Here is a 13,662-nt window from a genome sequence, read left to right as displayed (position 1 = left end):
TTACAAAAAGAAGAAAGGGAAAATCACAGACATATGGAGAGTAAACGGTGTGCTACAGAAAACCAATGGGCTGATGAAGAAATCAAAGAAGAAATCAGGAAGTATCTTGCAACAAATAAAAACGGAAACAGAATGCTTCAGAATTTATGATATGCAGCGGAATAGTTGTATGTAACTTCCCTGTAGCTCAAACGCTAAAGAAACTGCCTGTGACGCAGGAGTCCAGGGTCTGATCCCTGGTTTGGGAAGTTCCTCTGGAGAAGGGGATGGCAATCCACTCCAGTATTCTTGCCTGGAGAATCCTGTGGACAGAGAAGCCTGACGGGTCACAGTCCGTGGGGTCGCAAAGAGTCGAACACGACTGAGCGACTAACACACAGAGTTGTCTGGGAAGTTTACATCAGTACAGGCCTTCCTCAGGAAGCAAGTAAAATCTCAAATAAACAAGCTAACCTGCCATCTGAAGGAATTAGATAAAAGAAGAGTAAGCAAAGCCTAAAGTCAGGAGAAGGAAGGAAATAATAAATATCAGAGAGGAAATAAATAAAATAGAGACCAAAAAGTAATAGAAAAAGACCAGTGATTTTTTGAAAAGATAAAATTGATAAACTGCTAGCTGGACTCATCAGGCAGAAAGGGGACAGGACCCAAATAAGAAATGAAAGAGGAGAAATACCAGCCAGAGCCACAGAGATACCAAACAAACAAAAAAAAAAAGAATTCTGTGGATAGTTGTATGCCAACAAATTAGACAGCATAGAAAAAACAGGCAAATGTTGAAAAACGTACAACCTGCTAACACTTTATCAAGAGAAAACAGACAATTTGAACAGACTGATTACTAGTACTGAAATTGGTTTTATAATTTTAAAAAACCTACTAGCAAACAGTCCAGGATCAGATGACTTCACAGGGAAATTCCACCAAACATATAAATAAGAGCTAAATTACAATGAATAAATTTATTTTTAAAAATAAAAATAAATAAATAAGAGCTAATTCCTGTCTTCCTGAGTCTCCCAAACTCATTCTCACCATTACCTTGATGCCAGACTAGACTGAGACACTAAAAAAAAGAAAAGAAAATTAAAGACCAATATCTTTGATTAATATACATGCAAAAATCCTTAATAAAATATTAGGAAACTGAATTAAACAGTACAAAGATCTTAGATTGTGATCAAGTGGTGTTTATTCTAGAGATGCAAAGATGGTTCAAAAATGGGCAAGTAAATCATTGCAATACACCACATTAACAAAGTATGGAAATCACATGATCACCTCAGTAGATACAGAAGAAACATTTGACAAAATTCAGCATTCATTTATGATATAAAAAAATTCGTCAAATTTTCCCCCATATCTGGAGAGAACACGTCTCAACATAATAAATACTATTTATGACAAACCCACACCTAAGACCATATATACTCTGAAAAGCTGAAAGCTTTTTCTTTAAAATCAGGAACAGGACAAAGATGCCCACTCTAACCACTTCTGTTTAACATAGTATTAGAAGTCCTAGCCAGACAATTATAAAAGAAATAAAAGGGACCCATGTAGGAAAGGAAGAAGTAAAATTACCACTATTTGCAGATGACATGACACTATGTATCAGGTCAGTTCCTATAGTCCCTCGTCTGTCCCACTCTTTGCCACCCCATGGACTGCAGCATGCCAGGCTTCCCTGTCCATCACCAACTCTGGGAACTTACTCAAATACTGTGTATAGAAAACCCTGTATATACTATGTATAGACAACCCTCAAGTCTTCATCAGAGAGCTATTAGAACTAGTAAATTAACAGTAAATTTTAATATACAAGATTAATATACAGAAACCTGCTACTTTTCTATACACTAATACAGAACTATCAGAAAGGGAAAACAATCCAGTTTAAAATTGCATCCAAAAAAAAAGCCAAGTAATAAACTCAATCGTACAGGTGAAAGACCTCAATTCTGAAAACTAAGAACATTGATGAAGGAAATTGAAGATGATACCCCCCAAAAAATGGAAAGATGTCCTGTGTTTATCAGTTGGAAGATTTAACGTTGTTAAAATGTCTATAATGCTCCAAACAGTCTACAGATTTAATGTAGTCCCTATCAAAATACTCGTGACAGTTTTAACAGAACCAAGCAAATAATCCTAAAACTGATATGGAATGTCAAGAGATAACATAGCCAAAGCTGTCTTGAGAAGACAGAACGTGGTAGGAGTATCATGCTCCCTGTCAGACTAAACTTCAAAACAGTACAGTACTGTTTAGATTACCCTGTTACTCTGTATATACAGTGAGGAAAAGTGTTACTAGGAAAACTGGAGAGCAGGATATAAAAGAATGAAACTAGAACATTCCCTCACAACATGTATAAAAACAAACTCAAAATGGAATAAAGACCTTAATGTAAGACTGGAAACCATAAAAATCTATTTTAAAAAATCTATAAAAAACAATTAAAAAAAAAAGAAAATTCGCAGAACACTCTTCAACAGAAATCATAGCAGTATTTTTTTTTAACTCTCTCCTCAGGCAGAAGAAACAAAAGCGAAAAAATAAACAAGTGGGACATAATTAAACTTAAAAACTTTTGCACAGCAAAGGAAACCATTGACATAATAAAAAGATAATCTACTGAACAGAAGAAAATATTTGCAAATGATATAACTGATGGGTTAATATTCAGATGAGGTAAACAGTTCAACATCAGAAAAATAAACAACCCAATTATAAAATTGGAAGATTAACTGAATAAAAAAAAATTCAAAAAAATAAAAGTTCAAAAAGAATTCCAAAAAAAAGACATTGTTCCAAATAAAACTTATAGATAGCCAATAGGCACTCAATATCACTAATTATTAGGGAAATTCAAATTAAAACCATGATGAGGTAGCACCCCACATCTGTCAGAATAGCTGTCATCAGCAAGAACACAAATAACAAATGCTGCAGAGGATATGGAGAAAAGGGAACCCTTGTACACTATTGGTAAGAGTAAACTGGTGCTGACAATGTGGAAACAGTATGAAGATTCCTCAAAAAACTAGGACTTGAACTTCCATATGATTTAGTAAGTGTGAAAAAGAATATGTGGTATGTATATACTGTGGGATGCTACTCAGCCATAAAAAAGAATGAAATTTTGTCATTTGCAATAACATGGATGGACTTGGAGGGTGTTGTGCTTAATGAAATAAATTAGATAAAGAAGGACATATACTGTGTGTTATCACTTACATGTGGAATCTAGAAAGTAAAATGTGTAACAAAACAGAAACAGACTCAAAGATACAGAGAACTGATGGTTACCAATGAGGAGAGGAAGTCAGGAAGGGAATGACAGGGTTGGTGGTTAAGAGGTACCAACCACTATTTAAGAAATAAATAAGCTACAAGGATATATAGCACAGAGATTATAGTCAATGTTTTATAATAATTCAGAATGAGTATAGTCTATAAAAATGTTGAATCACTATTCTGTACCCATGAAACTAGTTTAATATTGTAAGTCAGCTATAGTTCAATTAAAGAATAAGACATAGGCTTGACTAAATATTAATACTGCTTTTGCAAGCACTGTATTTAATCTGAGCAGTATTGATAATAGTGGAGATCTCCAACATTTATTGGAAGCCTGTTAAGTATTTTTCTAGAAAAATTTACTCATATAACTGTTCTGTTGTATAGATAGTATTTTTCCCATTTACAGAAGATGTTTCTTAAAGAAATTAAGTGACTTTCCCAAGTTAACAAAATTAGTAATTAGTTGAGCCCACATTTGAACGTAGGTCTATCATATATCAAGCTCCATGAATTTAATCAATATGAATCGATCAAAATTTAATCCATGCTGTCTCTATAACTTAACTCTTTTTTTATGGATGTTATACAAGATTCCTCAACCAGTTAGTGTTTTGTTCTGTTTTGTTTTTTGAATCAGTCTTTCTCTTGTGGTGAGTAAAAGGATCTAACTAATTACTCATCTAACTAATTAAGAAATGGTATAGAATGTTTAATGAACTATTGATCTTTTAAAACCATAGGCAAAGATAATAAATGCAAAGCTGTTTCTGAATGTGTTTCCCTTAGGAAAAATTTATTGTGGTAGAAATATTTAACATTGAGATCTACCTTCCAAACAAATTAAGGGTACAATGCAGTATTGTTCATGGACACGGTGTTGCATGGCAGCATCTCTAGAATGTATTCATCTTCCATCAATGAAAATGTCTATTTATTAATTAGCAGCTCCCCACATTCCACCTTTCCCCAGCCCTTTGCCACCTATATTTCACTTAGGTTCTGTGAGTTTGACTCCCTTAGATACCTCATATAAGTAGAATCATTGTTCTCTGATTGGCTTATTTTACTTAGCATTATATTCTCTGGGTTCATCCATGTTGTTGCATATGAAGGATTTCTTAAAGCTGAGTACTGTTCCACTGTATGTATGTGTCAGTGGACATTTAATTCATTTCTACGTCTTGGCTATTGTAAATAGTGCTTCATTGAACATGAAAGTGCTAATATCTCTTCTAGATCCTGATTTCAGTTATTGGATAAATATACAGAAGTGGGATTGTTGAATTTTTAAGAACTGTCTACATTTGTTGGGGATATTAAAGAGTGTGAGTGGTCTAAGTTAATTTTGTGGGCATGAACTCTTTCTCCTTGACATAAAGAAAATGTATATTTGAGGAGATAATCATTACTGTTGAATACTGCCATCAATATAGGATCACTGACTCAATAGGCATAAATTTAAGCAAACTCCAGGAGACAGAGGAGGATGAAAAGCCTGGTGTGCTGCCATCCATGGGGTTGCAAAGAGGTGGACTTGACTTAGCGATTGAACAACAAATAAAAGCTGCCATCTTGCAAACTTTTACTGCAATTTTTTGGGAAATCGCTGATACATATATATATACATCAAACATTTTAATATATTGACAGATCCTCCTTAATATGAGACAATTTATTTTTTCTGAAATAGCACTCAGGAAGTGTATCCCCTGATACACTAAACCTATATCCTCCCTATCACTTACCCCTGCATGTGGGATTGAGTTGAAAACTGAATCAATTACTTGTTGAAATAAACTAAGTTATTTATTTATTTATTATTCAGTTATAAATAACTGAGTCATTTAGTACTTAATAATATACTTAGTGAACAGATTCGCTACCTTATGTTCAATATTGCCTCAGCTCATCTTCAGGCTCCATTTGGAAACTGCTTTCAGTACTTAAGTTGATGCTGTAGAAATAAACTCAGAGGGGATAAATAGTTGGCCAACTGTCACACATTTATTTAGTCAAAATAAGTGGATTTTAGTGAGTACAATAATACAGAATGTTTTAAAAGTCTTTCTTTGGCTAAGGTATTTTATTTACTCCCATTTCATGCAGAATGTTGACAATGCTTGCCTAAAATTGTTTTGAGTTTATTGTCATTCTTTTCAATATTAAAACAAGTATTAATATTAAAGTTGGATGTGACCTTAAGGACCACTTTTAATATTCATTAGAAAGGTATATTAAAAATTGTTTTCCTGTAGAATTGTGTCTTTACATTTTTTAAAACAATGTTTGAGCATCACTGTATTTATAAAGAAGCTGATGTATCCCCTGTGTTAATAGCCTTAGAGCACCTATTTGGAATATACAAAAAAGGAAATAAAAGGGCTCCCCAGGTGGCACAATGGTAAAGAATCCACCTGCCAAGGCAGGAGAGACAAGAGACACAGGTTTGATCCCTGGATTGGGAAGATCCCCTGCAGAAGGAAATGGCAACTCACTCCAGTATTCTTGCCTCAGAAATTCCATGAACAGAGAAGCTTGACGAGATACAGTCCGGGGTCACAATGAGTCAGGCATGACTGAGCACACACAAGGAAATGGAAGTAGTTATTTCATATTGTCTTAAACCATCACTATTCTCATATTCTATTTCCTGAAAGAAATAGGGATGTAATGATGAATTCTGTGTAGGTCAAAAAGATAAGGAGAAAAAAAAAGTTCCAATTATTAATTCATTACTAATAGGATTACCATCCATTACATATGGGATATAACATGTTCTCTACCCCAAAATATATTTAATAGAACATCTCCATCTTGGAATAGAGTGAAATCTAGAATTCATACTTTTAAATTCCTATTGGAGTAATCTAATGCTATTAAAAATTGAAGTGAAAAATCTGAAGAAACACACTGTGACCCTAAGGTTCTCCATCTTAATATAAATTTAAATAATTGTTTTAAGTATTTTTAAACTAGTACCTCTAGCTTTTTGGACATAAATGTCCATGAGATTTATCCCCCACCTCCATAAAAAAAAGAGTCCCATCAGAAAGCAGTGTAGGTAAGGAGATTTGGAAGAGTAAGTTTTAAGATTTAGGTCATACCTGAATGGTCTAGTGGTTTTCCTTACTTTCTTCAATTTAAGTCTGAATTTGGCAATAAGGAGTTCATGATCTGAGCCACAATCAGCCCCTGGTGTTGTTTTTGCTGACTGTATAGAGCTTCTCCATCTTTGGGGGCAAAGACTATAATCAGTCTGATGTAGGTATTGACCGTCTGGTGATGTCCATGTGTAGAGTTGTCTCTTGTGTTGTTGGAAGAGAGTGTTTGCTGTGATCAGTGCGTTCTCTTGGCAAAATTCTGTTAGCCTCTGCCCTGCTTCATTTTGTACTCCAAGGCCAAATTTGCCTGTTACTACAGGTATCATTTGACTTCCTACTTTTGCATTCCAGTCCCCTATAATAAAAAGGACATCTCTTTTGGGTGTTAGTTCTAGAAGTTCTTGTAGGTCTTCATTCAACTTCAGCTTCTTCAGCATTACTGGTCGAGACATAGACTTGGATTACTGTGATATTGAATGGTTTACCTTGGAAATAAACTGAGATCATTCTGTCATTTTGGAGATTGCATCCAAGTACTGCATTTCAGACTCTTTTGTTGACTACGTGACTACTCCATTTATTCTGAGGGATTTGACCTAAATCCAATTCCTTACAATTATACAGTGTAAGTGACAAATAGAATCAAGGGATTAGATCTGATAGACAGAGTGCCTGAAGAACTATGGACAGAGGTTCATGACATTGTACAGGAGGCAGTGATCAAGACCATCCCCAAGAAAAAGAAATGCAAAAAAAAGGCAAAACAGTTGTCTGAGGAGGTCTTACAAACAGCTGAGAAAAGAAGAGAAGCTAAAGGCAAAGGAGAAAAGGAAAGATATATGCATTTGAATGCAAAGTTCCAAAGAATAGCAAGGAGAGATAAGAAAGCCTTCCTCAGTGATCAATGCAAAGAAATAGAGGAAAACAATAGAATAAGACTAGAGATCTCTTCAAGAAAATTAGAGATACCAAGAGAACATTTCATGTAAAGATGGGAACAATAAAGGACAGAAATGGTATGGATGTTACAGAAGCAGAAGATTAGAAGAGTGGCAAGAATACACAGAAGAACTATACAAAAAAGATCTTCATGACCCAGATAACCACAATGGTGTGATCATGCACCTAGAGCCAGACATCCTGGAATGTGAAGTCAAGTGGGCCTTAGGAAGCATCGCTATGAACAAAGTGAGTGGAGGTGATGGAATTCCAGTTGAGCTATTTCAAATCCTAAAAGATAATGCTGTGAAAGTGCTGCACTCAATATGCCAGCAAATTTGGAAAACTCAGCAGTGGCCACAGGACTGGAAAAGGTCAATCTTTATTCCAATCCCAAAGAAAGGCAATGCCAAAGAATGCTCAAACTACCACACACAATTGCACTCATCTCACACGCTAGTAAAGTAATGCTCAAAATTCTCCAAGCCAGGCTTCAACAGTATGTGAACTATGAACTTCCAGAGGTTCAAGCTGGATTTAGAAAAGACAGAGGAACCAGAGATCAAATTGCCAATATCTGCTGGATCATCAAAAAAGCAAGAGAGTTCCAGAAAAACATCTACATCTACTTCTGCTTTATTAACTATGCCAAAGCCTTTGACTGTGTGGATCTCAACAAACTGTGGAAAATTCTTAAAGACATGGGAATACCAGGCCACCTCACCTGCCTCCTGAGAAATTGTATGCAGGTCGAAAAGCAATAGTTAGAACTGGACATGGAACAACACACTGGTTCCAAATTGGGAAAGGAGTATGTCAAGGTTGCATGTTGTCACCATGCTTATTTAACTTATATGCAGAGCACATCATGCAAAATGCCAGACTGGATGAAGCACAAGCTGGAATCAAGATTGCTGGGAGAAATATCAGTAACCTCAGATATGCAGATGACACCACCCTTATGGCAGAAAGTGAAGAAGAACTAAAGAGCCTCTTGATGAAAGTTAAACAGGAGAGTGGAAAAGTTGACTTAAATCTCAACATTCAGAAAATGAAGATCATGGCATCCAGTGCCATCACTTCATGACAAATAAATGGGGAAACAATGGAAACAGTGAGAGTATTTTTTGCAGCTCCAAAATCACTGCAGATGGTGACTGCAGCCATGAAATTAAAAGACGTTTGCTCCTTGGAAGAAATTCTATGACCAACCTAGACAGCCTGTTGTAAATCAGAGACATTACTTTGCCAACAAAGGTCCATCTAGTCAAAGCTATGGTTTTTCTAGTAGTCTTGTATGTATGTGAGAGTTGGACTCTGAAGAAAGCTGAGCGCCAAAGAATTTATGTTTTTGAACTGTGGTGCTGAAGAAGACTCTTGAGAGTCCCTTGGACAGCAAGGAGATCCAACCAGTCTATCCTAAAGGAAATCAGTCCTGAATATTCATTGGAAGGACTGATGCTGAAGCTGAAACCCCAATACTTTGGCCCCCTGATGCGAAGAACTTACTCAATGGAAAAGATCCTGATGCTGGGAAAGATTGAAGGTGGGAGGAGAAGGGGACGATAGAGGATGAAATGGTTGGGTGGCATCACCGACTCGGGCATGAGTGTGAGTAAGCTCTGGTAGTTGGTGATAGACAGGGAAGCCTGGCGTGCTGCAGTCCATGGGGTCGCAGAGTCAAACAGTACTGAGAGACTGAACTGGACTGAAGGTTTAAGATAATAAAGCTGAAAGAAACTTCATGGAGACACAGGCCCCTCCAGGTGCCTTGTGAGAATGGCCGTATCCACAGGACTTTTTACAGATACATAATGCTTATTAGCATAAGTAAGCCCAAGAGTCAGCCCTGCTCGGGTTCAGATTCTAGCTCTGCTAGTTAACCTGTTGGACTTGTGGTAAATTACTTAATCTCCCTGTGACATTTTCTTGTCTATAAAAAACTGTTTGAGGATTAAACTAATATGTGTAATGTGTTAACAATTACTGGTAGATGATATGTTCTCAGTAAATATTGACCATTAGAATGAAAGTGTTGTTGACACTTTTAGATAGCTCCTTGTTTTTTTGTTTTAATATAAGGAAGTAGACAGTCTTGACAGTTTATTGATCTAGGGAAAGCATTATTGGAATGATGTTCTTCCAGATGAATAGATATACAAGTTCCCACATGGTATCTGACATTTCTAATATAAAGAGAGGCCTGCATTTAAAAAAACAAACAAACTCAAAATGTATAAAGACAGATACAGAAACATACTGTTCCTCCCAAAAGATTCATAGTTTCAATTTTATATTACCTAAAAAGCTGCCATCAAAAAGTAAGATTTTTAAGAGAAAAAGTAAGATTTTACTTTTTTAAAAAAAATCTAAAAAAAAAAAAAAAATCTAATGATTTATAGCAATAGGGTAGAAGCTATTATGCCACAAGGCACTTTTATATTTACATTGTTTACCTTACAAGAAGCATAGATGAGGCTTTGAATCCAGATTATCATTCATGTAAAGGCTCCTTAAAACTCCTGTTTCATTTTATAAGTTCTACTGAAGAATTTTAGCTTTAACTATTCCATGAGGAGTTTTAGGAATATGAAGTATCTTTGATTTCATTTTAGCTTTTAGTGTTTCTGTAAATGGTTCTGAATGATAGAAAGTACTGAGGTTTCCTAGGGCATTCTCTTTATCCCTAGCAGTGCCTTCTAACTATTTAAGTCTCGGGTCCATTATAGGCATTAAATCTGTAAAGTAGGTCAAGAGAATGATGGTTTCAATACCAGGGTTTTAAGGAGGATTAGGTAGAAATTCAAAAAGCAATTTCATTGCCAACTTAAAAGTAGATCACTTTCTGGGTATCCAGAGATAAGTATCAATTATATCAATTCTACATTAAATATAATACTTCCTTGCCTCTTTTTTTCCAGTTTAGGGTCTATTTTTAGGCTATAGTTTTTTCAGTTTTCACCACAATATAAGGGAAGTGGTAAGAAAAAAATCTTTAAAAAGGAAATTTAAAATAATCTTTGCTTGTAAAGACTAGAAAGTCATACAACTACTCAGTTGGAAATGCATTGTAAATTTCTCTAATTCCTGGTTATATTTTTAGTGCATATAAGGTGAAAATTTTATAAATATTTTATTAAGTAATGTTTATGTTTAATCTTTTACTCAGCCATTTATATTTTATATTTTTTTTTGAAATAAACAAGTTATAAATAATAAATGAGTTAACTTTTCATAAAGCAATAAGTATAAAATTAGGCTTTTGATCCAAATGTAATGCTCAACATATAGAAAATAAAATTGCCAGCTTATGGCTATTTGCTGCCATAAATGCAAGCATTAGGACCAATATGTTAAATGTTTCAAAGGCCTTTCTAAGCTAAGGTAACCAAACATGTTACAGTTTACTGAAGGTAAAAACAATGAGTAAGACATTCTTTACCCATGATTAGTAAAACTGTCTTCTTATCACAAGTATGGAAGTTCTCATAAAATTTAAGAAACAAAATAACAAGAAATCCTATCTGGTTTTTATCTTTCTAGATATAACAATAACTTTAAGATAAAAAATAAAATAAAATTAAGTGACATGTGGACAGCAAGCTGTGTGGATGAAGTGGGAGAAGGAAACACCAATGCCATGAAATCCTTTGTCTTAGGCTGGCCCACAGTGAACTTCGTGGCCACTTTCAGGTGAGAACCATAGCTTGTCTTATACTATTCACATGGGTTTGCTACTGTGAAATACAGTCAGCTATGTAATTTCTATAATGGAGAGGAGAAAAAGATAATTCAGTTTTGTTCCCATAATTTTTTAAAGAACAATATTTTATTCTGATTGATCTATTCTGTTTTGTAGAGAAGTTCATTTGTATTCTAAAGCCAATAATTCATCTTTTGGCACACCCTCAATAAAGACACCTGTATGCTTCATGTTTCTCCCAAAGAGTTTTTTGTTAAAAGATGTGAAAGGTAATAGTAAATATTGAGAACTCTTGGAAGCATTTACCTTGGTTTGAGCTGTGACTTTTTAAAGGGGCTACTGAAACACCTTGAACACCGTGGAAGAGGAATAGAGTAATCAGAGTTTTAGGACCTCCCTCTCCAGTATTCCCTTCCCTCATGTTTAGGCATTGTTTTATATATTGAGTTTTCAAGTTAGCTTTTTAAACTACTGAAACAGATGTTTTACTGAAACAAATTCTATAAAAGACTCCAGTTAAGCTTGAATTATCAGCTTATACTTTATACTCCCAGATTTTCTTTAAAAATAGTTTATAGAAATAAATTTAATGTCATGAAATAATGTGGTTCCTAATTGCACATCATGTTCTAACTTGGTATCTACAGAGGTGTGACAATCAAAACCGGATTTATGAATTCAAGGAATGAAAGTCAGTTTCCTAAGACTTATTCCTTGGCTGGGATGGAGTTGAAGAATTCATGAAGAGAGAATCTTTGTGCTCTTATCTGAACAGGCTAAATTGGCACTTTTGCGTTCATACTGAGCATACGAAAACTCAGACTTATGATTTTGAACAATTGCATATTCATATTCAATATTTGTTTTACACTTAAAAGAGCTGGTTTTTATTTCAAGTACCCATTTTTCTTTCTACTTCCTCATTACCATCCAACTCCTCAGGCATCATTTTAAAAGCAAATAACTACTTTTTTGAAGCTCTTAATCTTCTAATAAAGGAAAGGCATGCCATGAAATTCTATTATGCATTATTGACCTACCACAGGATTTTAAGAATTTGTTTAGAAAAAATATACATTTGTATCATCCTCTGTGTATCTTCTTTTCCATGACAAGCTTCTCTAAATATTGTCATTTCATATTGTTTAATCTCCCTGGTGTTTACAGCTGAAAGGAAGTGATTTCAAGTGAAGGGTGAGACTACATTATGTCTTTAAACAAGGAGTTTTTCCATAAAAGTTTTTTAAGTAGAAGGGAAAATACAGAAAAGTTTGCATACATAGTAGTTCCTCAAAGAGTATAGTACTTTAAACTGAATGACTAAGTTAACATCCCTAGTGATGTCATGGGCACGTCTATGTTTTGATAGTGCAATGAGGAGCTTCTGTGATATTTCTCTCCAATACCCATAGCCCCAGTCTAATAATGAGAAAAATATCAGATAAGTCCAAATTGAGGGATGTTCTATAGAGTTTCCTGACCAGTAAGCCTCAAAATTGTCTCAATCAAAAAAAAAAGTCAAAAAACAAAACATGAAAAGGTACAGGAAAGGTCACTAAGGAGACATGATATCTAAATCTACTATGTGGTATCCTACAATAGAAAATAGGAAAAGGACATTAATGGAAAAACTGGTGAAGTCTGAAGTCAGTAGTGTAGTTAATGGTAATGTCCCAGTATTGGTTTCTTAGTCTGATGGATGTGCTGTGATAATGTGAAAGGATAGCATTAGAAGAAACAAAAACGGGTATATAGGGATTCTCTGTACTATCTCTGCAACTTTCATGAAAATCTAAACCTATCTTGAAATTAAAAGATTACTTTAAAAAAAAAAAAAAAAGGTAGTGTGGAAGAGTTCAGACTCTGGTATGGCAGAGTGAGGTCTTAACAGACTGACCAGTCTGCAGATAACAACTGTAAACTCTGAACAAAACACAAACAACCACCTCCTGAAGGTTCTGGAAAGTGAACAAAACGTTGGCAGATTTTGGAGAAGAATTGAAACTTGGAAGGAGGCATCAGCACTGGATGAGTTTCCTACTTTTAAGGCATTCGCCTGAGGGCAGGCTGCAGTCAAGTCAGGGTGCAGGGAATCGAAACTGACAAAAACTCAGGCATTCTGGGCTGAAACACCGAAGTACAGAGTTTTGGTCAGCCACAGCCACAGGAACTTGAGGGATAAAATCTCAGAAAGAAGAGCATCAGAGAAAGTTTGTTTAGATTCTGCCCAGCTGGATGCTGAACCACAGATGCATGGAACAGACTTAAAGCAGCTTCAAGATAAGGCTGAAAGACTTGCACTGAGTTGCTCCTGAACACAGGAGAGGTAGGGTTTTCAGCTTGAATCTAATAAAATGAGTTGTCTGTTAAAACATCAACATTATTTTGCAAATATAACAAAACTCAGAGTCTCCAGAATAAGATATTTATAGTGTCTAGAATATTATCTGAAGTTTTTTAATCTATGAAGAATCTGGAAAGGAAAACAATAATAAATAGAAGCCAATCATGAGATGGAATTACTATAAAAGAACTTACAAGCAACTCTTATAACTTTGCTCAGTAGGTAAAAGGAAAAGCCAATTGAAATGAGTGAAAAGATAGGAAATCTT

General features: G+C 35.0%; 1 protein-coding gene across 5 annotated transcripts in view; it reads left to right on the top strand.

Annotated features, from left to right (window-relative positions):
• ARHGAP20 (Rho GTPase activating protein 20) overlaps nucleotides 1-13,662 on the top strand; it is a 196,795-nt gene that overhangs the window by 114,605 nt on the left and 68,528 nt on the right. For 3 of the 5 annotated variants that reach the window (XM_043898804.1, XM_043898795.1, XM_043898814.1), the window contains exon 4: nucleotides 10,891-11,040. The exons of 1 other annotated variant lie outside the window; for it this stretch is intronic. In XM_043898804.1, the coding sequence (XP_043754739.1) occupies nucleotides 10,891-11,040 (150 nt within the window). Of the gene's footprint in view, nucleotides 1-10,890; nucleotides 11,041-13,662 lie in introns of those variants that run through there. One more of the 5 variants, XM_043898833.1, reaches the window with a different exon arrangement.

This window comes from Cervus elaphus, chromosome 1 (assembly GCF_910594005.1).
Source record: "Cervus elaphus chromosome 1, mCerEla1.1, whole genome shotgun sequence".
Taxonomy (NCBI): Eukaryota; Metazoa; Chordata; class Mammalia; order Artiodactyla; family Cervidae; genus Cervus; species Cervus elaphus.
Note: the sequence above shows the minus strand (reverse complement) of the source record. Positions and strands in the feature narration are given on the sequence as shown.